The 21,437-nt window shown below is 42.0% G+C and overlaps 1 protein-coding gene across 4 annotated transcripts in view; it reads left to right on the forward strand.

Annotated features, from left to right (window-relative positions):
- The window catches only part of mob2a (MOB kinase activator 2a), a 55,925-nt gene extending 35,071 nt beyond the window's left edge, over positions 1–20,854 (forward strand). For 3 of the 4 annotated variants that reach the window (XM_029523163.1, XM_029523161.1, XM_029523162.1), the window contains exons 2-5: positions 13,673–13,833; positions 15,115–15,208; positions 18,348–18,472; positions 18,940–20,854. In XM_029523163.1, coding sequence (XP_029379023.1) covers positions 13,673–13,833; positions 15,115–15,208; positions 18,348–18,472; positions 18,940–19,259 — 700 coding nt within the window. In that variant the 3' untranslated portion in view covers positions 19,260–20,854. Of the gene's footprint in view, positions 1–5,981; positions 6,216–13,672; positions 13,834–15,114; positions 15,209–18,347; positions 18,473–18,939 lie in introns of those variants that run through there. The other variant, XM_029523160.1, reaches the window with a different exon arrangement.
- The last annotated feature ends 583 nt before the right edge of the window (positions 20,855–21,437 follow it).

Genomic DNA, 21,437 nt, shown 5'->3' on the forward strand with positions numbered 1-21,437 from the left:
ACACACCTCCATATTTATCCAGCAGGTGGCAGTGTTGCTTTCACACCTTATCCATATGTGTGTGTGTGTGTGTGTGTGTGTGTGTGAGAGTTCACAAAGTATGTTCATTTCACACCTGCCCACAACTACAGCCAAACCATGCTACGCACTGTTGTCTTGCACTGGAGCTGTAATCTTTTGGGTAATGTTTTGGTTTGGTTCGGAAATGTTCTGAATGTTATCTGAGATTTAACAGTGTGTGTGTCCAAGCCTCTGTACCGAGGTTATCGTTTTCTCACAAGGAAAAGCCACATTCTTTTCCTTTTTTTTTTTTTTTTTTTAATTTGATTACATTTCTGGGAAGACTTGTAGCCTGAGGAAGCTTTCCTACAGCCAAGTACACAGGTACACACGCCTTCAGTTACAAGAAGTTCAAGAACTGACACTTTTGAATATGTGAGCTGTACTCAATATTTCCTTGCAGCGACGGTTACAAGATAACATAATATCTGTCGTTATACAGCAGGTACACAGTGCACCCTGCACCCAGTTTTGCATGCCGTCGCTACGTCTCAGTCAGTTTGCCTTGTGGCGAATCTCATGACATTGACCATGACGTGACCTACCCGCTCACCTGCTGCCATTAAGAAGACAGACAGCCTCATTGTCATTACCGTTGTTACCTTTAGGCCTGAGGACAGACCCACATTATGGCTGCACAATGAACTGTGCTGCAACATGTTGCAAACTATGTCAGCTACCTCACCTGTTTCTCCTCCACCTTGAATACTAATGTGTGACCTTGTCACGTGAGTACATTGGGTAGTGTGTCACGCCTGACCTTGCAACTGAGCCACAGGGCTCCTAGGTTCTTTTCTCATTGTCTGTGTGTGTGTGTGTGTGTGTGTTTGCGTGTTTGCTCTTACACTTGACAGACAGGTGTTTGTCTACCCAGGTGGTGAATTATGGGATAGAGACTCTCCCCAGTTATGGAATGTAGGGAGGAGGAGTGTAATAGAGGGCCAGAGCATGCTGTGACAACCCAACACACTGAGCCAAACTCTTTCTCTCCCCATTCCTCGTCTAAACTTCAGTTATTTCTCTCATCCACCCTCTCTTTCTGTTCTGTTTTTCACTTCCCTGCCACTCCGGCGCCCTCTGCTCACCCCTCTCTATTAACTAATCTCAACTGCTACCATGCTGTCACTTCCTTCCTCCTTGTTCAATGTCTTCTCCCATTTCATCCCTGCTGCACTCATCGTGTTACATTCTGGCCCATTCCTGCTGACGTGGTAGTGCTTAGTGTAATATCCATGGTGAAGGTGATTTATCAATGTCTGGATGTATGTCTGGTATTTCTCATCTCCTGTGTACTGTCTTGCTAAAGCCCTCTCTTCCCTCCATCATAAACCACTCTGAACACGGCCTTCTGTCTTTCAAACACACTTGGCCACTCTTCCAATCTGCCTTGTTACAAACTCTTTGGTGAAATCACTCCACTGCCAACAAACATTTCATAATGCACGCATACTTGATTTTTTTATTTATTTTTTTGATTGGATTAGCAGTGCAATCAGACAGATGAGCATTGTCTGAAGCCACCACTCTGCAGTTGTTGTCGTTAAACGGAAAATTACTTTTTAGGTCTCCTGCTCTTGATTTACTGTACCTCACTGTTCGTGCTGATCTTTCTCCTTTGCTTTCCTCCTCTCCTCTTTGTTTGACCAGGCTGTGTGTGCAGAAAGCAATGGCATGTCTTTGCATGCAGCCCTTCCCCTACAGGAATGCAGAGCAAAGGAGAGATGAATTCATTGGAAGAAGAGCACACATGCAAAGTGAGATAGAAGACTTCAAGGCTTTAATGGTGGAAAGGACAGAATAGGTGGTGCAAAAATAATTTTATTTTATTTTAGAGTTTTAATGGGCTGGATTGCATTAATGTGACATTTAAAATGCAGCAAATGCATGGTCTATTAACAGAGGTATGACAGAAGTGATAATAGCATTGGTGTTTAATGTACTCTGTTTGTCATATACCTAGAGCACCCAAGAAGAGGAGGCATGAGCTGCTTATAGAAAAGTGACAAATGTGAAATTCTTCTCCAGAACAAGCTATCCTATGCTTGTAGGGGCCCAGATATAAAATAGCACGTAAAATTTGCATGAGAGGCGACGATCGAGAGGTGACATCAGTTCTGGGACCTAGTTTGCCTCAGTTGCATGTTTCTGAAAGAGTTTTTCAGAAGGAGGGTGTGGTCGGCAGATGTATTTTTGTTTTGTTTACATTTCTCTAGCAGTGGCAGCCAACACACTGCTCTTATCTCACTGGAGAGGCTGGAATCAAGGGGCAGGTCGTTGGGTTCACTGTGCTGAGCATCTCTTGGCCCCGCTGACCTCTTTCTGGGCCTATAGAAAAGCCCCAGTGACTAAAGGCCTTCAGTCTGCACTGTTTTCACTGGCTAAGACCTTAGCTAAACACACTAAAACACTCCCACACACCCGAATGCAAGACCAACTGAAGGTCTTACACAGCAACTTGATTTTAAGTTATTCATTTTGGTTTTAACACAGTTGGGCACCTGTCCCTTGTGTCATTTCGATTTCGGCTGTGATTGGCCGGAGATTTTGCTCTGGCAGGTCCTGAACTAAGCTGTTGCCAAGCCCAAAGGCACATCTGCTGAGGTTGTGACTCATTTACTGTTGGCCTGGAATCAGTGTTTTCTTTGTCTGAAATAGGTGGAATGTCCGCTGACTTTCAGACCCAACCTGTCGGGCCAGCCATCCGTGTCTCTGTAGTAGTAAAGATAGTGCTCTAGGCTAACATGCTTTGTCCAAAATTTTCAATGTTTCAATGTTTTTATGTCAATTTTGTCGAATTAACCTTCAAGTTTATTTTATATTGGTAGATGGTTAAAAGTTTCATAACCTTTGTTCTCCAGTTAACAAACCAATACAACATATTTGTTTCAACACATCACCTCTTGGGTTGACGTCAGTACTGTAATGATGTGAGTTACCTGCATTTTTTCCCCTACCTATGTTTTTACTTTCCTTTAGTTATCTGTTGGTCTAATCAGCCACTGCCTTAGTTGTTGTTCTTTTCGGCATTCATCTGAGTAAAGTTAAACACATCAATCAGTCACAAGATCAGTGACATCAGAGTCTCATGAACTGCCTTTCTTTCTTTCCTTTGCATCTTTTAAATGAGGGATGTGTTACAAAATTAAATCAAGCTTTCTGCTGTCTCTTGTCTTCTAGATGAGTTATTTTTTATTAGGTTTACATACATGTGAAGGGCAACTTGCTAGTAAATGTATTCCTGTTATATAGGTTGTTATATAAAGTCACAGCTTTTATATTTAGGAATTTAGAGAAACACAAGAAACTGGCATTCATGGTTCATGTAGAAATTTCTGCCCATTTGTTGTGCCCATCAAATAGTGCTTTGCGGAAACATCTGGTTAGGTGAGGGCAGGTGCCAGCTAAGTGATGCCATATCTTGGCTACTAAAGGAGAAGACAAGGTGTCTATGACGTTAGCAAAAGAGAGAGACTAAACCTCTGTTTACCAGACAATGGAATGTGGCCGTTGGTTTCCATTCACGTCAGACGTTGCACAAAAGGGGTTGGACTTGTGAAGCACAGTAGTACAGTCTTTGTTTCTGCCTGCTCTTGTCAGCCTGCAGCTCATGTAATGTGATAAACTACTGTCCATATTAGCTGTTAATCTACATAAAGGGCCACTTTAAGTCAAAAGCCACCTGTTCTTCAGCTTTCATGCCTGATTCATTAAAGCCCTTTGTCCACACCAACACAGCAGTGTATGTAGGGGCCCAAGTCTAGGCTAAGCCCTGGTGATCTTGAATGGATGTCTTCTATTTTCAGTGACCACATGGATTCAATACTTAGAAGCAAATTATTGGAAAGTTCCCTGAACACGGGATTTCCATTACAGCAACAATCTGTTTTGTCTTAGGCTGCTCACAAGTAGTGCACAAGAACTACAACACCGTAGTATATCACATAAGATTTTATATAGGATATTATAATAATCATCATTATTAAACTATTGAGAGATTAATTTAACTTTTTAGAGACTTTGCTTTGAGTTATGAATTGTTTTTCTTTCTTTATTATTTTTTTTAAAACAAAACGGCAGTTCTTAAATGTTACCACTTGTCTAGACTGGAACAACTTAACAGGATTACAAAGTAACAACGTTTGTATCTTAGATGGTGTCTGATTAAGTCACCAGGTCATTTATGAATGCCCACAGTCTCACACCAATGCACGCACATGTGGCATGTTGTCCCTCCCCTCCCTCTCTTTACACTGTTCTCTATTCTTTATGGGCCAGGCACACCAATGCTATATTTAGCATCAGGGAAAAGTCAGTGGCCTGTTCTGGTCTCTCTCCCCTCTACTTCTCACCACTGCTTCCACACCAGGAGCCACTCACAGGGCCTCAGCTTTACCCAGCTCCACCCACCAAGCCACTGTGAAGTGCACACTCCTACTGTGGAAAGCAAGGAGGCAGTTGGTTGAGCAGGATGAGGATGCCGAGAGGTGCCTGTCAGACCCTCTGTCCCTTTGATTCTTTCAGATGGTTTCTTCAGATCACATAGGGACTCTTAAACATAAACAAGTGGCGCCTCAGAGGTTCCAGCAGTCCACAGAAAGCATGCACTCCTGGCAGCTCTGCAGACACTGCGTGCACTTTTTCACGCACAAATTGTACTTTCCTATAGATACACACATAGTCACAGTGCTTTCATGCACCCACACATTTTCTTTTATTTTCGTCTCAAGACTGCTCGTCCCCACCCATATACATATAACTCAACAGATCCTAACCAATTAGTGTGTCTTTGTGTATGTCCATGCTGCAGCAGACAGCTGGTCCGGAATTTCTCACATCTGCATCCCTACCACGGCCACACAAGTTTCATCTCAAGTAGATAGAGAGAAAAACTTGTTGAGGAAAAGTAGGGACAATGAGAGGGACGGTAAATTAAAAACAACCTGAGGAAGGGAGGAGAAATGTGTGAAGAGAGCAATATAAAAGAGGATAAATGTTGAGAGGCAGTAATAAAAGGGAAGCAGAGTGAGGAAATGATGGCTCCTTGACATTAGTTGTAATCTTCTCATGAGTCACACTGTTCTTTATAATCCCTCTTCATTTTCTTGTTGTTTTCTCAGCAGCATGTTTACCGCAAACGTTTATCATGTTCATTACAGGAAACTTTTGTTTTTGCTCAATACAAAAAAACATCTGGGCAGTTTTTTCTAGAAATGAGAATAAGTTCCAAAAAGAATTTGTCCAAATTCTTGGGAATCTTCATTTGGCTCTTAAGCAGGCTTTGCTTGATTCCCTCACAGGCTCTTCATCTTGGACAATCATGTTTGAACACGCCTGACCCACTGCCAGTCATAGTTGCAGTGTGGGCTCACAGTTCCAGGATGCACAGCACACGAAGCAAAGAACGAAAGAAAAAAATAACAAGCAGTTAACTACAGTTTGGCCTAAACTGTAACATAGCGGCTGAGACTGTCAGATTTTTATATGTTTTTCTTTTCTGTTGTTTTAATCTCTGATCAAACTATTCTTTCCATTTGACATTTCATCATATTTTCTTAACCAGCAGCAGAGTTTACTGAGATATATATATATCCAGATTCATATATAATGTATCTAATTATGCCCTCAGTAATATTCCTGTAAGGCATTTGTTAACTTTCAGTATTGTATTAGTATATAATATAATATTCTGTCGTTGATGAGGCATCTCCTTCACTTCATTGTACCTCACATTTATGAGCTGGCCACCTGTTGCTCCATTGTGGCTCCACTTCAGGGGAAAAGCACGCACCACGTCCACATGGGCAGACTGCGATGACGCCATTAGAGCCCGCCCACTCAACAGTTTCGCCCTCTCTGATTGGACGACAGGGGCTCGGGGAGGTGTGTCGTTCGTAAAGTCTTCTCAAAAAGTTTTTCATTTTACGGTGCTGGGAGTCAGAGCTTCAGATAGACCAAACTCTGACTGCAGTCGGACGTATTTCACCTAAATAATCATTTAAAAAAAGGACACTTCAACGTCTGATCTTCATGTTTTGAGCTATGGTTGGAGATTATTGCTCCTTTTCTGGAGATAAGACGGACATGCACTCACAGAGAAACTCCAAAAACGGACTAAGTTGCAAAATGGTGCTTCAGGCAGTCGGAAAAGTACTAAGGTAAAGTCTGATTTTATATCACAGCTTAGCTCCTGCGGTAGATGCTATATTTAAGAAGATGAAGTTTGCCTTGGGTCAATGTTTCTGGTGCTCCTGCTTTCGACGGACCCCCCATCCAGAAAAAAAAAAAAACAAAACATTTGTATCGTATCTTTCTAACTTTTTCTGCACAGACGTTTCGATTTATAGACTAAGTAACACAAACACACAAGTTGTAACGAAATAAATAGTCACGTTAACGTCCCGCCTGTTGCTGGAGAAGTCAATTAAAGCTGCTTTACTGTGTTGTTTGAGCAGTGGATGGTCTGAGTGTTAAACGTGGGTTACTGTGGCTCCAATAGCTCCTTATAAGATGTTAGTAATTGTCTCCGAAGCGGTAATTACTCCGGATCTGGGAGCCTCTGGCTCCGGGGCCAGAGAGGTTTAGAGCCGCTGGGTATGGAGCCTGAATGCCTCCTTCCTCTTCCTCCAGCCCTCAGAAACAAGACTCAACAAGACCAAGAGAAATGTGACACTGTCTTCTCATCTGATCTAATAAATTATTCAGGACGCCCGTTTAACATTTTACCAAAGACAACTGAAAGAGGAAATTCTTCTAAATCACAGTAACGATCTTTTTTTTTAATTATTATTATTAATTAGAGATGTTAAAAGGATCAAATTATTGTCAGGATTGAGAAAAAAAAAACATTCACATCCCACAGCATCACATTTAGTGTACAAAGTGTACATGAGATCTATTCCTGAAAAAATGTAGTCTCTAAGTGTCAATCACAACTCCATTTTATGACCAAGCAGATCTAAGACCTCAAGAATGTCTGACCCAGTTAAAGGTGTTTGTTTCATACAAACATTACAAACGATGTTATCAGTCATGAAGAGTTTGTGTGGAGAATCAGTTCAATTCCAGCAGAAATGCCCATGTCAGAACAGTTGTGAGAAACAAGTCTAATAATCACCCAGTTTGCATTTCTGTATTTACTCTGTCTTTTGCAAGAAGATATGCAGTCATTATGAGTGTCTTCCTTGAGGGGACACACCGCCCGGCTAATTCCTTAGTGAAGTCTCCTCTTACCTTTCAAGTCTGGTAACAGGTGTGTTTCTGAGCAGGCACCCTCAGGGTAAATGCCTCAAAATCTGATGGGAGATGTAAACATTTATTGTGAGGAGAATATCCACTACCTTCAGAACCTTTAATAGATTACAAACAGGATGTAATGAACACACTAGAGTGTTAATGTAAGTGTGTTGTTATGTCTCTTGCAAGATGTGTGACAGGTAGAGGCACGTTCTGCTGCTTTCTTTTCTTTTTTTTTTTTTTTTTTTTTTTTAACTAGGTACTCATCTTCCTGGTTAAGGGAAATCACATGGTTGCCAGGAGAATGCACTTTTATTGTATTTGTCTGATAAGATCATAAGGGAATTTTCACTAACTTGTTGAACATCTTAAGGAAACACTGAATGGAAAAATAAACACTAACAAGGACACACAGTTTTATGGGTGTTACCGTAGACCTGTTTATTGCTCCACTTTTAAAATATTTCCTGAGATAGATAGCGGCGATAGCTTTTAGCAGTGTACTCTCCTCAAAGTGAATACCTCAGACTCAGTAACCAGACAGATGAACTGATTGGGTTGATGAGTGTAAAGAAATCTTACTTAACTCTTGAGTCATATCATCCAAATCAGTTTCCTCCTCGGCCAACTGTGTCTTATCTCAGCCCAAGACCCCCTCTCTTGCCACGCGTTTCTTGTAATGTTGATGAGGCTACATTATGGTGCTGGTAGGGGGTCCTTACAGACTCTGCAGGCTTTAGAGCCACTGAATGGGATTAAGTGCAGAATGACAAGGGGGCTAAGAGGTAGCCAGAACTGTGGTGGATGATTTAGCTCTCTGTGTGTGTGCGTGTCTCCCCAAACAATTCTCATTTACTGATTTACAGTGCTGCTCACTGCTGATGCTGCTGATAAAGTGGCGGCAGCTGGGCCTTCCTTGTTTTCTTTTTCTTATCTCCTCAGCCAGATATAAAACTGAAAAGTATTTTTGTGTCAGTGGTCTCTTAAAACTGCACTGAAACTTTACAAGCAGCTCCAACAGAGCAGTTCCCCTCTGCACATTTTAGAGTTTCAAAGCTGAACCTCTGGTTAAGTCTGTCCTTACTCTGTCTCTTTTTAGCCCCGTAATGGCTGCTGTGGTTTAGCTTTGGTGTGCTTAGGCTGCCTGCTCTCCTCTGTTTGTGGTTTTCTGGGGAAAAGAGCCATTGAGTACATTCAGTTTGAATCCTGAAATAGATCAGGAGGCCAGGCTTGGAGATAACTGATACTCCTGAGTGAAGCTGACTCTGGAGATTCATTCACTCAGTTCTGGCGTTGTGGGTGAAGAGTGGAGTGATATCCTGTTATTGATATTTTATTAGAGTTCTTTCAGTCCTGATTGGTATGGACTCCATACTAAGTTGACATAAAGGCAGCAAGTTTCTGACATTCAATTGATTCTCCTTTTAACCTCTGTTTGAAGGTCGTGAAGTGCTTGATTTCGCTGGTGTTCCTGGATGGGGGGGACCTCTGATTACTGTCTTTGCCGCTTCTTATCACTTATAACCTTATCATAGACACTGAGGCTGTGTGTAAAACAGCACTGTATTAGGCACAGGTGGTGTCAAGAAGGGCATATCTATGCACCTTGGACCAGCTCTTCTTGTTCCCAAGTGATATTGTCCTGTTGTTGATGTTTTCAGGATTCTTTATCTCTGTTAAGTCCCTATCAAGCCATAACCACCTGTAGCTTCATGTCTCTGTATTTGATTTTTAATCAGGGATCATTTTTGTATCGCTTAAATTGTTTTGTACATTTAAAAAACTTTAAGCAAACCTCTGAGCTCACTATAAGGGCCAGAGAGAGAAGATGGAAGACATCCTTCTGTTTATTGTTGGATAGTTGCACATTTTCTTCACCCTTGCAGATTGCATTAACTGCATCCATATGCCAAGAGTTGGATTCTTCTGTGATCCAGAGTCTATTCAGGCAGCAGTTGCACAATATCTGACTTGGCAGGAGCTACAGGCTTAACGGGAAAGTCATTACATGCAGTTCGTCCAACAGATTCCAAAGTTTAGTTTGTTCAATTTGCAGAAATAATAAGGGGCTTCGTCTGTTTTACAATTGTGTGTGCTAATCAGATCTGTTAGCTTTTAAGGTGATGACTCTAGAAAACTCAGGAAGCATTATTGAAGCATTTCCTTTGGTGAACCAATTGGGTTGTGTGTTTACACTGGGGTTGGGGTTGGAGGGATTCTGCAGTAGCAAATTGTAGTACTGGTGATAAGACAGAGTTGGGTGTATCTGCTAGAATGCTGCTTCTGAGTTTTATTCATTATTCAGCAGGTACATGGCAGCTGATACATTTGCCAGTGTCAGACAAAAGCTATGTATTTTGACACACGTGAATAAAGACTGTACAGTGTTGGTGGAGACACGTGCTTCCGCTAACACACTCTCTTGGACCAGACAGGACTCTCTTCTTCTGGATTTTCTCGGGGTCTCTAGTGGGATCAAGCTTGTGACGCAGCTGTTGTGACCAGCTGGGTTGGCCAAGAAAAGGGAGAGGGGGCTACAGCCAGTTTTGTGTGTATGTGTGTTTGCAGACACAGGTGTGTAAGTGGGGCACTGATAGAGTTGTGCAAGACCAGAGGTCTCAAGTAAAGGAACTTGAAGAGTGGAGGAGGTGGTCTTGCTGGAAAAAGTGAAAGGGGTAAAAGAGTGGCTAACAGAGTTGAACAGCTGTCAAGTCACTCACTCCTCAACTCAGCAGGGCTGACCTCCTTGTTACCCAGCTGTACAGCCCTATTTCCTAATTATTTTCATTACAGATAAACGTTAACAATCTGTTGTCTTGGTTCTCCTCCTTAAAGACTTCACGCTTAAACTAAATATTTTTTTCCCGTATGATATTCTCATGGTTCATGTTAATCCAATGAGCCAGGCCAGGTTTTCAGGGCCATGTTCCTGTTCCTGTTGGTGCCAGGCAATCTGTGGCTGTCCCCCCAGCCTGTGCGCCCAGCCCTGGCCTTAGTTCCCCTCCACTCCTGCCTTCTGGCTTGCCCTCATCTGTCCCTGATCTGGTGAGGAGAAAGAGGCATCTGCTGCCTTTTATGGCAAAGACTTGCTTGGGAGAACTTTACCAGGAACAGACAAAGTTTTGTGTGTGTGTTGTAGTGAAGACAGACTATGTACGTATGAAGGGAGGAGTGCTGGCAAAGAGGAAGATTTCTTTATCCTAAAATAAACTAATGGCTCCAGAATTTCACCTCCCCTTACCACACAAATGTTCACAAGAAGTGGAGGAGGCATTTGTATGGAAAATTATGAAATTACAGAGGGAGAGAAGCAGGAAATAGCTCAGTGAAACAGAATGTTTTCAAAAGGATGGAGGGGAGGGGGGCAAGAAAGAACTGACTTGAACCTTTCACAGGAACCACACAGTTTTCTGAGGGGCTTAGCAAAGCCTTTGAAAAGTTTGGTGAGCTGACGGTATCTGTGGATGAAGCACTTTCCTCGGGTAAAGCTCTTTCACATGATGGAACATGTAGCTCACAGTGCAGAACCACAGACCACATGAATCTGTCTATGGCCCCGTGAGCAGGAAGGATTTTTTTTTTTTTTTTTTGGGTGGCTGTTTTGGAGCGTGGCAGGAAGCAGACAGAGATAAGGAAAAATGAAAGAACTGATTAAAAAAAAAAAAAAAAAAAGGCATGGGAAAGGAGCTTTGAATGTGAGGAGGAAAAACGTAACAGTTAATTAAAAAGTGAGTCAGAGTACAGTCCATGGAGTTAAGTGGGGAAGCTAATGAGGCAGGATGCTAGCTGGGCACTGAAGAGTGAAGGAAAAGAGCAGAAAGAAATTAAAAAAGGATAAATGTAAGACTGGGACCTGAGACTTTTAACCATGAACAATAGACTGTTGTGACAGGTGAACCAGCAGACTGAAGGAAAGACACAAAAGAAATGCAACCTAAAGAATGGCAAGATACCATTATTTAAAAAAAGAGGATGACAATTAATGGGACAGAGCTGAGCAATAGTAATAAAGAGGTGAAACGGAAAGTGGCTAGTCTTTAATAATTAGCCAGGAGTGTAATCTGCCACGTCCTTGGTTTTTAAATTAGGCCAAAACAGACTCAGGTACTTCCTGATTGAAACATCCAAGTACCTTGATGAATCATTACCCAGTAAACGAGAACCTGAGCAGTGTCTTGTTTGTCTCCGAATGCAACTCAGCAAGCGTGTTTGTGTTGTGTGTTTATAGCCAAACATTTCTTCTGACAGATGAATTAGAATGATAGCCGACATGTAAATAGGGCAATCTTGAACATCTACATACCAAAAGACTTGTGGGCTCTGTGCACATCCACATGTTGACCTGCCTTTCCATTGTTTGTTGAGGTGGAAAGCAGGGTGACGCTTCCTGGAAAGGGGAATAAAACTGTACAGGGCTTTTGAACGCTGCTCTGGCCAAGAGGCCTCGTGCGCCACAGGCCTGTCATGTTTTGTAAGTGTTTATTAGTTCCCATGGATATCAGCTGGGCCTTTGCATCCCACCTCCGCTCCTCATTCCCCTTTCCCTCTCTGCTCTCACACCCCCATTTTTATTCTGTCCTTTGTCTCCTAGTGTATTTCAAATATGGCTGTGGCAATATGCATAGCATGAATGTACTAACTTTTTTTTTTTCCCTGCAAAATAAAAACCGATTATTGCCTCCTTCCTGTAAAAATTCCATAGTTTGTCAACAGAGCCCAAATGAAAGTGAGAAGGGTTTTGGACCCTGCTGTGAAACAGTGTTTATGACCCCTCATCATTGGTGCTGTAAGACCAGCTCTTGTCAGTCCAGTTGCCAAAGCTGCTGTCTTTGGGGAATGGAGGAGGATCTCGTAGAAAGTGAATAGGAAGGAGAGGGGGAGAGCAAAAGCCAAGAACACATGGCCGAATCATTGTGTTTAGGCAGGGGCAGAGAGGAGGGATGAGAGTTGGGCATAAAGACAGTATGCACAAGACCGGTGGAAATGAGGGTCAACAAACCCACAATAAACCCAGGGAGCAAGCTGAAACTCCTTTGTCCTAAAGTAAACTTCAAAAAAATGGGAGAAGCTGAAAGCAGGAATAGAGCCATGACAGGATAAGGAGAAGAGATACTGATTAAATTTGCTATTAATAGCAACTTTCAAAGTTAGCAGCTACAGAAGTGAGGGTGTAAAATGTCGTATCGTTCACATTAACACTGGTATAATTTTTGATCCCGGGGGGGAGAGAAAAAAAAGCATATTGCCAGATGGTTAATGACGCCACACATTATGAAGAGCAGACATCGCAGCCCAACAAAACTGAAACAAGCACAGCAGAGGGGGCAGAGCTCGACCAACTCTGATAGAACCAATAGCCATACATGTGTGAGGTTTTCAATCAATCCTGTGTGTTGCGGGTAGAGTACGTGCCCCATATACAGGAATCTACTAGGTCCTCATCTGCATTTTTTTTTTTTCCCCTTTCAGAATCCTTCATTCAAAAGCACCCCATTTATATCAATCACTGTTTTGTATGATTCTCTATAGTCACTTATAAACTATGCACTACAGTTGAATTTAAAATTTGAAGATGCAAATGCTTTCCTTTTCAACTAGCATGTTGTTAAAATTAAGGAACAAAAAAGAATTCTGAGAAATAAAGTGATATCAGTTTTGAGCCACACTGCCCACCCTTAGCAGTCAGTTTTATTAGTCTACATCTCATGTGGAATTACCAGGAAAACACAGCTTGTGCATCAAGGCCTTCAGCCTTTGACCCCAGATTGCAGTACCTCCATTGATACAGAGTTGAGGCTGGGGGAGGAGTGGTTACAGCCCTGGAAGTGCAGCAGAGTGTGATATGACATCCTCATGCTAAAACTAGCAGTGGAAGTACAAGGCGCTGGGGATGTCTGTGTGGAAGTTATAGACCTAACATTGGGGCAGAGGTCAGAGTTAGGGGTCGCTTACAGCAACAGAAGACTCTTTGTCTGGTCTGTGTGGGATGGAGTGAATCCGGTGTCACAAAAGTCAGAGAAAGTTTATGCTGTATAACTCGTGCAGGCGGTTTTGAGCGTCAGCCAGGGAGCAATTTTTTTTTTTTTGTATTAGGTTTATTAGGCCACATACATCTGTATTAAAAAACTGTTGTTTTCAGTCCAAAATTTGCTAAACCTTTGTGTTTACTGAACAGAAGAGCAGAGCAAATATGAGCTGATTTGTAAATTATCATGCTAGCAGCTCAGTAAAGTGCCTACATTGCCTTTCATTTTCTACAGTGTCAGTAAATTTGCTTTTATCGATTGTGTTTTGAACTCTCACTTTTCCTTATTGCTTTATTACCTCTATCAATTCCTGTACATCTCCTTAACCTATCGTCTTTTCCTTTGCATTACAGGAAGTCAAAGACGAAGCCAAATGGAAAGAAGCCTCCGGCAGAAGAGAAGAAGCAGTATTTGGAGCCAGAGTTCACAAAAATCCGTGTGGTGGACTTTGACCTCAAGGAGCTGGTGGTGCTGCCGAGAGAGATAGACCTCAACGAATGGCTAGCTAGCAACAGTGAGTGACTCTGACTATGGTGGTAATTAATGACAGAAAAATATGAAGTAGGAGCTCAGAGACCCATAAAAGCAAACGAACAGTCATACCTAAGAAGTAAGGGGGGCCATTAACTTGTTTAAGACATAAATATTCCTTAAAGCCCAATTTTCACTTTGTTGAATGTAAAAAATGTCCTCAGGGGTTAAGAATTGTTTTGCCAAGGTGGTATGCACTTGTCATCCAGGATGACAGGATGTTCCAGTGGTGCTGGAAAGCTGAGCTGTGAACAAGATCCAGGCCTGGCACTGACACCAAACACCGCTTCTTTCAACATCTTTTACTTCCATCTTCTGTCTATTTGTAGTCTTTTAACTATTGATGACATTTAGAGCATGATTTCTGACTGCGGCTTTGCCACTTCATTGATTTTCTTTTTTTTTTTTATCTTAGTTATCTCACTGTCTTTGCCTTTGTAAGAGTCCAAATCATCCAGGTGCTTGTGAAGGAAGAGGAGGAAAACTAATGAAGGCCATGTATAACTGATGGGGCATGTTTTCACATGTTAATGTGTTTCTCAAAATTGACAAACTGGCTTGTTTCAGCTTGTTTTCACCACTAATTGGGTTTTTGCTTCAGCACAAAGAATTGGACTGAATAATGTTTGGATTTTGCTGTAACCAAATCAATAATGATCAGAGTGATTTTCACCCTGTGCAGAGGTATAAATAAATGTTTTATGGGGAGTTCAGACCTGCTTCTCCTGAACAAGAGAGAATGGTTAAATAGGATAGGGCAACATGAGCGAGGCCAAGTTTCCCAACAAGCTGCTGAAAGCTTTAAGTTGATTGAATGTTAACATAAAGAACAAATACATTGCAGTGTGTGGCAGGTCGAGGGAGTTTCCTCTGCAGTATTTCAGTATTTGTGAATTTCTTTTAAAAGACTGGAGTGACAACTTCAGCTTGCCAATTTGAAGCCACCTCCTATTTTTGCATATTTTCTTTTAAGTGCGCACACATAAGATGTGGTGACTTGATGGATTAGCTTTTGCATGAGGCTGTGACTGTGCCGCTGATTACAATGTCAGATAAAAGGCAGTATGCACTGCTGTATTTCCAAGTGGAGAATTGTGGTCCATTATACATTTTGTCCAATGATATGCTCTTGTAGCATTTTAGGCTTTCACCAACATCATTCTGACATTCTCAAGTATTTGCGCCTTTTTTAGGATTTATTCCTGTGAAGCAAACAGCACACTGAATAACACGCTGTGGTTTCTTTCTCTGTCTTTGTTAACAGCGACAACATTCTTCAACCTTATCAACCTGCAGTACAGCACCATCTCAGAGTTCTGCACTGGGGACACCTGTCAAGCCATGACAGCCTACAACACGTAAGTTATCTTCCACTTTTTTTTTTAACACTCACTTGCTTAGCCCCATTGGTTTATTCATCAGAAATCGAGCATCTCTTTGGTTAATTCATGAAGAAAGGCTTTCGTAGTCTGGGTGGGACAACTCTCTTTTGGTCTTTACATCTTGGAATGTGCAGTATGCAGCTTTAATGTACTGCAGCATGCTATATATTTTCACCAGACCTGTGAAATTAAGTGCTGCACCTTACTATCTTTGGGCTTGCTGCATCTGCATGTCATGAGAGAGGGACCTTTTTTGTCTATCATAAGACAGTGCTGTAATTGAAACTGTTGGATTTTTGTTTTTGTTTTTTATTATTATTATTATTAGTTCTCCTACTTTTTTTTTTTTTTTTTTTTGGGAGAAAATGTTTCGGCTGAATGATTGGGACAAGTCAACTGGTTATTTACCAGAAAGTGAAAACTCCTTTTCAGGTTTTGACGGTGAAAGCCACATAAAATCAAAAAACAGTTTCCCCACTTTCTTTAGAATCCTCTCAGCCTCTTAAGGCACTAAATCTTTGGTCTTTTCTCCAATTAAGATATTTTTATTTGTTTAAAATTCATCCAGTCTAGCTGCTTCATTGGGTTTAGATTATATTAAATCTAACCACTGAACCAAACACTGCAGGACAGACCTGGTATAGCTGCACTTTCCACATTGTCATCCAAGTTTCTCGCTGCTAATATCATTACATTCACACACTCACACCTCCTCAGAGACAGATCTGTGTGATCAAATTATTACCACGTGAGTTTGCCTTAAAGTCTGCCTGTTTGTTCCACTGCTAAAGTGAGAGTTGGATCTAAAAATTGCAGGACTAGCTATTTGTCACCAGACAAAATGTTTTTAAAATGTCTGTCATATTTTTCTAACCGTGTTGTTTTGGCTAATGCCTGCAGCATGCAATAAAGAAGGGCAGTAGTGTGTTGAGGATAATCACTAGAATGGTAGCTTTTCAATGAAAGGCTTGCAACGAAGATGCAACCAACTGTGTTTATCTAACTAGTTTGTCCTGCCCGGGTGTGGTGGCATGTTTTATGTGTGAGCCCTTTTCTTTGGGGAGAGGCCCTCACCCCCCCCCCCCCCCCCCACATCCTAGAGGCTGGAAAAACCTGATTTTTCAAACTTTGAAAAACCACCACCAAACACACTGTTCTCACTGCAATACACAAACACTCGCACACCAACTCGGTGTGGACCAAAAGATGAGTGATATCAACACCAAACAACAGGAGCGCTGAGAAACATGTGCCATACAAAAGAAAGTTGTCACGTTTTGGCTCGTTAGTCATCCCTGGGTTTTTCTACTGCTGCTAACTTACATTCCAAAAGATTGAAGGTACAAAGCTGCTTTACCTACATTGTGTGAAGAGAAAAGTGCAGATTGACATGTTTTAGTTTGCACTGTATTGACTTTTGGAAAACAGGTCAAACAGAAGAGGAAACGGGTTAATCAAGAGGAAAAACGCTGACTTCTTTGAGTCAGAGATTGTTTCAAAGCTTCACTTGAGTTGAATGCATTTTAGTTTAACTAAAACCTTTAAGACAAGGCCCACCATTTATGATTGTACCTTCCTCCAATGCTCACTGCACAGCACCCCACCCTTTCCTACCCATGCAAGACCTGGCACCCGCACCCCTCTGTGGTGAAAACTGACTGAGCCACAGTCACAGCAGCATCAGTGCCCCTGCCTGAAGGCAGAGCTCAGCACTATTTTTGGAAGAAAATGTTTCCATGAGCTATGAGGGAACAGAACCATTTGGTAGCTATTTAGACCCATTTTGTATGGGTGGGTGGATAGACGTGTGTGTGTGTGTGTGTGAGAGAGAGAGAGAGAGACAGGATAATGTGCTTATACTATTAATTACTGTTGAGTTTAGATAGAAAATGCACGAGAAAAGAAACTTCCTTCATAAATATATTACATCTTTTGTCTCTTTTTGTAAAAGAATTGTGAACATCCGTGTAGATTCAGCACTCTCATACATACCACAATGACACTTTCTTAACACCTGCACCACCACAGCCCACCCTGTTATTAGAAACAAGTCCAAGAGATTATAGAAGCAAGATTAAATAATAGCAGCCAAACAAAAAATAATGAAAATTTCAGAGAAACCTCAACAGCAAATTGCAGAAAACTGCATAAATTAGATTAGAAATTAAAGATTGCTGTTCACAGAACTGCTTTTAAGTCCCAAACCACATTTTCATAAGTAAACCACTTTGTGCGTGAGGAATATTTTTTGAGTTCAGCCGGTGTCTCTCCCACACACAAGCACACCGTCTAATCCTGTGTGAGTAAGTGGATTGTAAGAGTCTGGTCGTGGTCCTGTGGTCAGTAGGCCTCCTCCTGCAGGGTCAGATATGTGGGCGCTTTACATTCCTCAGGAGTTGTAACTGCAACCCCAGTGAGTCCCGTAAAACAGCTACACCTTCACAAACATCACTTTCCACCATCTTATCTGCTCATTGATCGACCTCTAAAACTGACAGATATTCCCTTTGTCTTCTTCCACTTTAAAGATGGATGATCGAGCAGCAGTCTGCTAGTGAGCTAAACTGTTTGCTGAGCTGCTGTTTGACTCCAAAACCACCCGCTTACAATTCAGCTATCTGGGTCAACCCCTCCAGGGATATTTGACCAGCAGTGGAACCGGCCTTAAGACTGAGCAGGATCAGTGTCCAGTTTACTCCCATCAATGCAGGCAAATTGGCCCAATCAGGAAATTAAAGCTTCAGGGCAGTCCACTGAAATGAAAACATGCTTGTATGATCGCACAATAAGAATGTACCCATACGAGATAAAAAGAAAGCATTATATTGTCAGTGGCTTATATATTTTAATTATGATCTGTGTTCTGAACATGAAATGAAAGTGGGATCATCAGGAAATGGAGCCGGTTTCATAGTTCACCATTACATCATTTTCTTTACAATGTTTCAGGAAACATTTAGTTTCTTGTGAGCTCCATTTGCCTCAGCCACAAACAGCCTCCACACAGCTTTAATTAAAAACCACCTTCACAGCTGTGTAATGCTCCTCACTAAAATGTCTTTCTCCATTGTGTGCTCAACAACACTGGACTGATTTCTATTCTGTTTCTCTCTAGAATATACTACTGGTATGACGAGAGGGGGAAGAAGACGAAGTGCACTGCTCCACAATATGTCGACTTTGTAATGAGTCTTTGTCAGAAACTGGTCACAGATGAGGAAATCTTTCCTACTAAATACGGTGAGAATCTCTGCAAAGCCCCTGAGCGCCGAGCTGTTACTGACACATACAGCTGGTGTTGTGCTGCTGCCCCCTGCTGCCTCGGCTCCAGATATTTAGGGACATGGTGAAGGTGTGATGCCCCCATCATCATCAGAGAATTGATGGTTATGACATGCACTGCTACCTCTGACAACTATTTTCACTTCTGGTTAAGCTGCTTTTTCATTTCTCAACTAATTGATTAATCGCTTACTTTGTGTAGACTTCATTACAATTTCTCCAACTGTGAAGAGAAAAGACTTGACTGATTTTGATTAATTTCAAATATTCCTCCTTTGGACAGAATCACACTGAAGTTTATAATGAATCTTTTTCCTGAAGATAAAAATACCCTCCACTTTATTATTCCATGGCTGAAGAGATCTCTGATTTTAATATGATAATAATATAATTCTGTCTGCTTTTGTTTCCTTTTCTTCCTGCAGGAAAAGAGTTCCCCAACTCCTTTGAGTCCTTGGTAAAGAAGATCTGCCGGTACCTGTTCCACGTGCTGGCTCACCTCTACTGGGCGCACTTTAAAGAGACGGTGGCTCTGGACCTTCAGGGCCACTTGAACACTCTGTATGCACATTTCATCGTTTTCGTAAGGGAATTCAACCTGGTCGACCCCAAGGAGACCTGTATCATGGACGACCTGTCCGAAATCCTCTGCACCCCTGCGCCGCCGCCTGCATCCACCCCAGCCCCCTCCACCCCTGCCTCAGCACCTTCCCCCTCTTCACAAAACCACGTGACGGAGAGATGAGCGGGGATGGCGGTGAGACAGCAGCCCTGGGGGTGATAGAAGATAAGATAGAGGAGAGAAGGAAAGACAGCCTGGCCCCCTTCCTCGGTGCCAGCAGGACTTAAGAGACCTTCCACTACCCTTATATTTCGCTACGACACCAACCAACCAGCCGGAAGGAAGGGGGGAGGGTTTTTCGGGGAGTTTGGGGTGGCGAGGAGGGGTTTGTCACGCCAGCAGGAATTGGCGTGAGCGTTCCTCCTCGGGGCAAATCCCTCCCATCTTCTCTGCAATTTAAATTAGGAACAAAAAAAGTATGTGTATGTTTTATTTTTGGTTTTATTTTACTTTTATTTTCTGTTGGAAGTTTTATTCAGTTTTATTTTTTTTTGTTTTGAGGGGTGGAGGGGGGAGGTGCAGTGCGTCTGTCGGCCCTTCGCCTCCCTTTATCTACTACCTAGCTAACATACAGTACAGGAAGGGGGCTCTGCTTTGCTTTGACCTACTATTGTACAGTGTCGTTGATGCATTGAGAAGAGGCATCTCTGCTCACCTGCAGGCTCGTCCATCCCTCCTCCTGCAGTGGCGGGAGGCAGCCTGCTGGTACACGGCCACTGCGCTGGCCAGTAGGGAGCCACGTTACTGCCCAATGGGGCAATAACTAGCCAATCACTGTTTGGGTTGTTTAAGTCGGGGATGATTAAAGCGCTTCCTACTCAGGGCCTGAGAGAAAATACATCACTGCTGCCAGAGAGAAGTCACTCTTTCATTCTCTGCCCCGTGTTCTCCCTGACTCCTCAGCCCTCCCTATGACAGATTGTGTTTTTAACTGCAGTATAGTCATATAATCACCTAACACACATGTCCCAGAGTTAACCTGCAGAGGGCAGCAAACACAGAGAAAGCCACATCATAATCAGGGGGCCGGAGAAGAAAATACAAAGATTTTATTTTCAGTCTCTAATGTGATCAGAGAATTGATACTTTAGAGACAGACTGGTGCCTGTCTGTGGCTGAATCTGAGCCTTTTCCTGGCGTTCAGCACAGCAGCCCCCCCCTCCACCCACCCCTCTTAAACCACCACCACCCCATCAGCACCGAAAGACAAAGACATGAGGTAATGTCTGCAGGCCCACAGAGAGAGGGACGGAGACAGGCAGAGGGGTGACAGTGGCCGGGGTGGAGCTGCCAGAGCAAAACTAAACAAAAAAGTCTTCTGGATTTTGTTTTTTAACTTGTTCCTTTCAAGTTGCTGTTTGAAAAGATTATCAGAGGATAATTAGTTCATAAACAATAACAATAATGGTATCATTACACATGTATAGAAAATGCACAGTCTGCTTGGACTTTACTGTACAAAGAATCGCAAGCGGGTTCTGTCAGACTTAGCCTCTGTGTGGAGGATGGGTTTATAACTCCCTTTTTTTATTTATTTTAATTCAGTTTTTTTTTGTTTGTTTGTTTTGTTTTTCAGTTTGTTTTTTGTTTTGTTTTGTTTTTGCAGGGTTCTTCAGTTCTGGCTCTCGTTTTTATGTATTTTAATTATTAACTAAGTTAAAAGCAATTTAATATTTTAAGCTCTGCGGATTATAATCTAATAAAAGCGAGAAATGCCAGTGTGTGTCAGTGTCTTTTGTGAAGAGGAAGTTTGTGTAAAGACACCCAGACTTACTACTCTTCAGGTTTGTCGAGTGTGCGATAACATCTGCACTACTGTGCGAAGGATAGATTTAGAACAGATCTAGTTTTAGGGGCAGTAACGGCATCACATTTTAGTTACAGATTTTCATTTTGTTTCAGTGTTAAGTCGGAATTATTTTTTAAACAGATTTAAAGGATTCCTGTCGAAGGTTATGAATGACATTGATTTCTGTAAATTTCTGTAAATCCGGCTGAACATCATCATCAAGTCATATTTTGAATGAAAACAAAAATGTTCTTGGTTTGTGCCAAATAATGTTCCCATGTAGATTAATTATTTATGAATGTCTGTTGGACTACAACGTTTCATTTATGATCCACTGTAAGTCATTTTACCTTTTGTCAAAGACCTAAAGCTGTAATTTGGACATTGCAGATTTTGATAATAATAATCTGTGAAACTTTGATATCTTTATAACTGATGTTAATATTGTAGAGCCTTACTTAAGCTTGTACTTCATAACAAGACAGTCTTAATATTCACTCGCCATCCACAAC

This window comes from Echeneis naucrates, chromosome 16 (genome assembly GCF_900963305.1).
Source record: "Echeneis naucrates chromosome 16, fEcheNa1.1, whole genome shotgun sequence".
NCBI lineage: Eukaryota > Metazoa > Chordata > Actinopteri > Carangiformes > Echeneidae > Echeneis > Echeneis naucrates.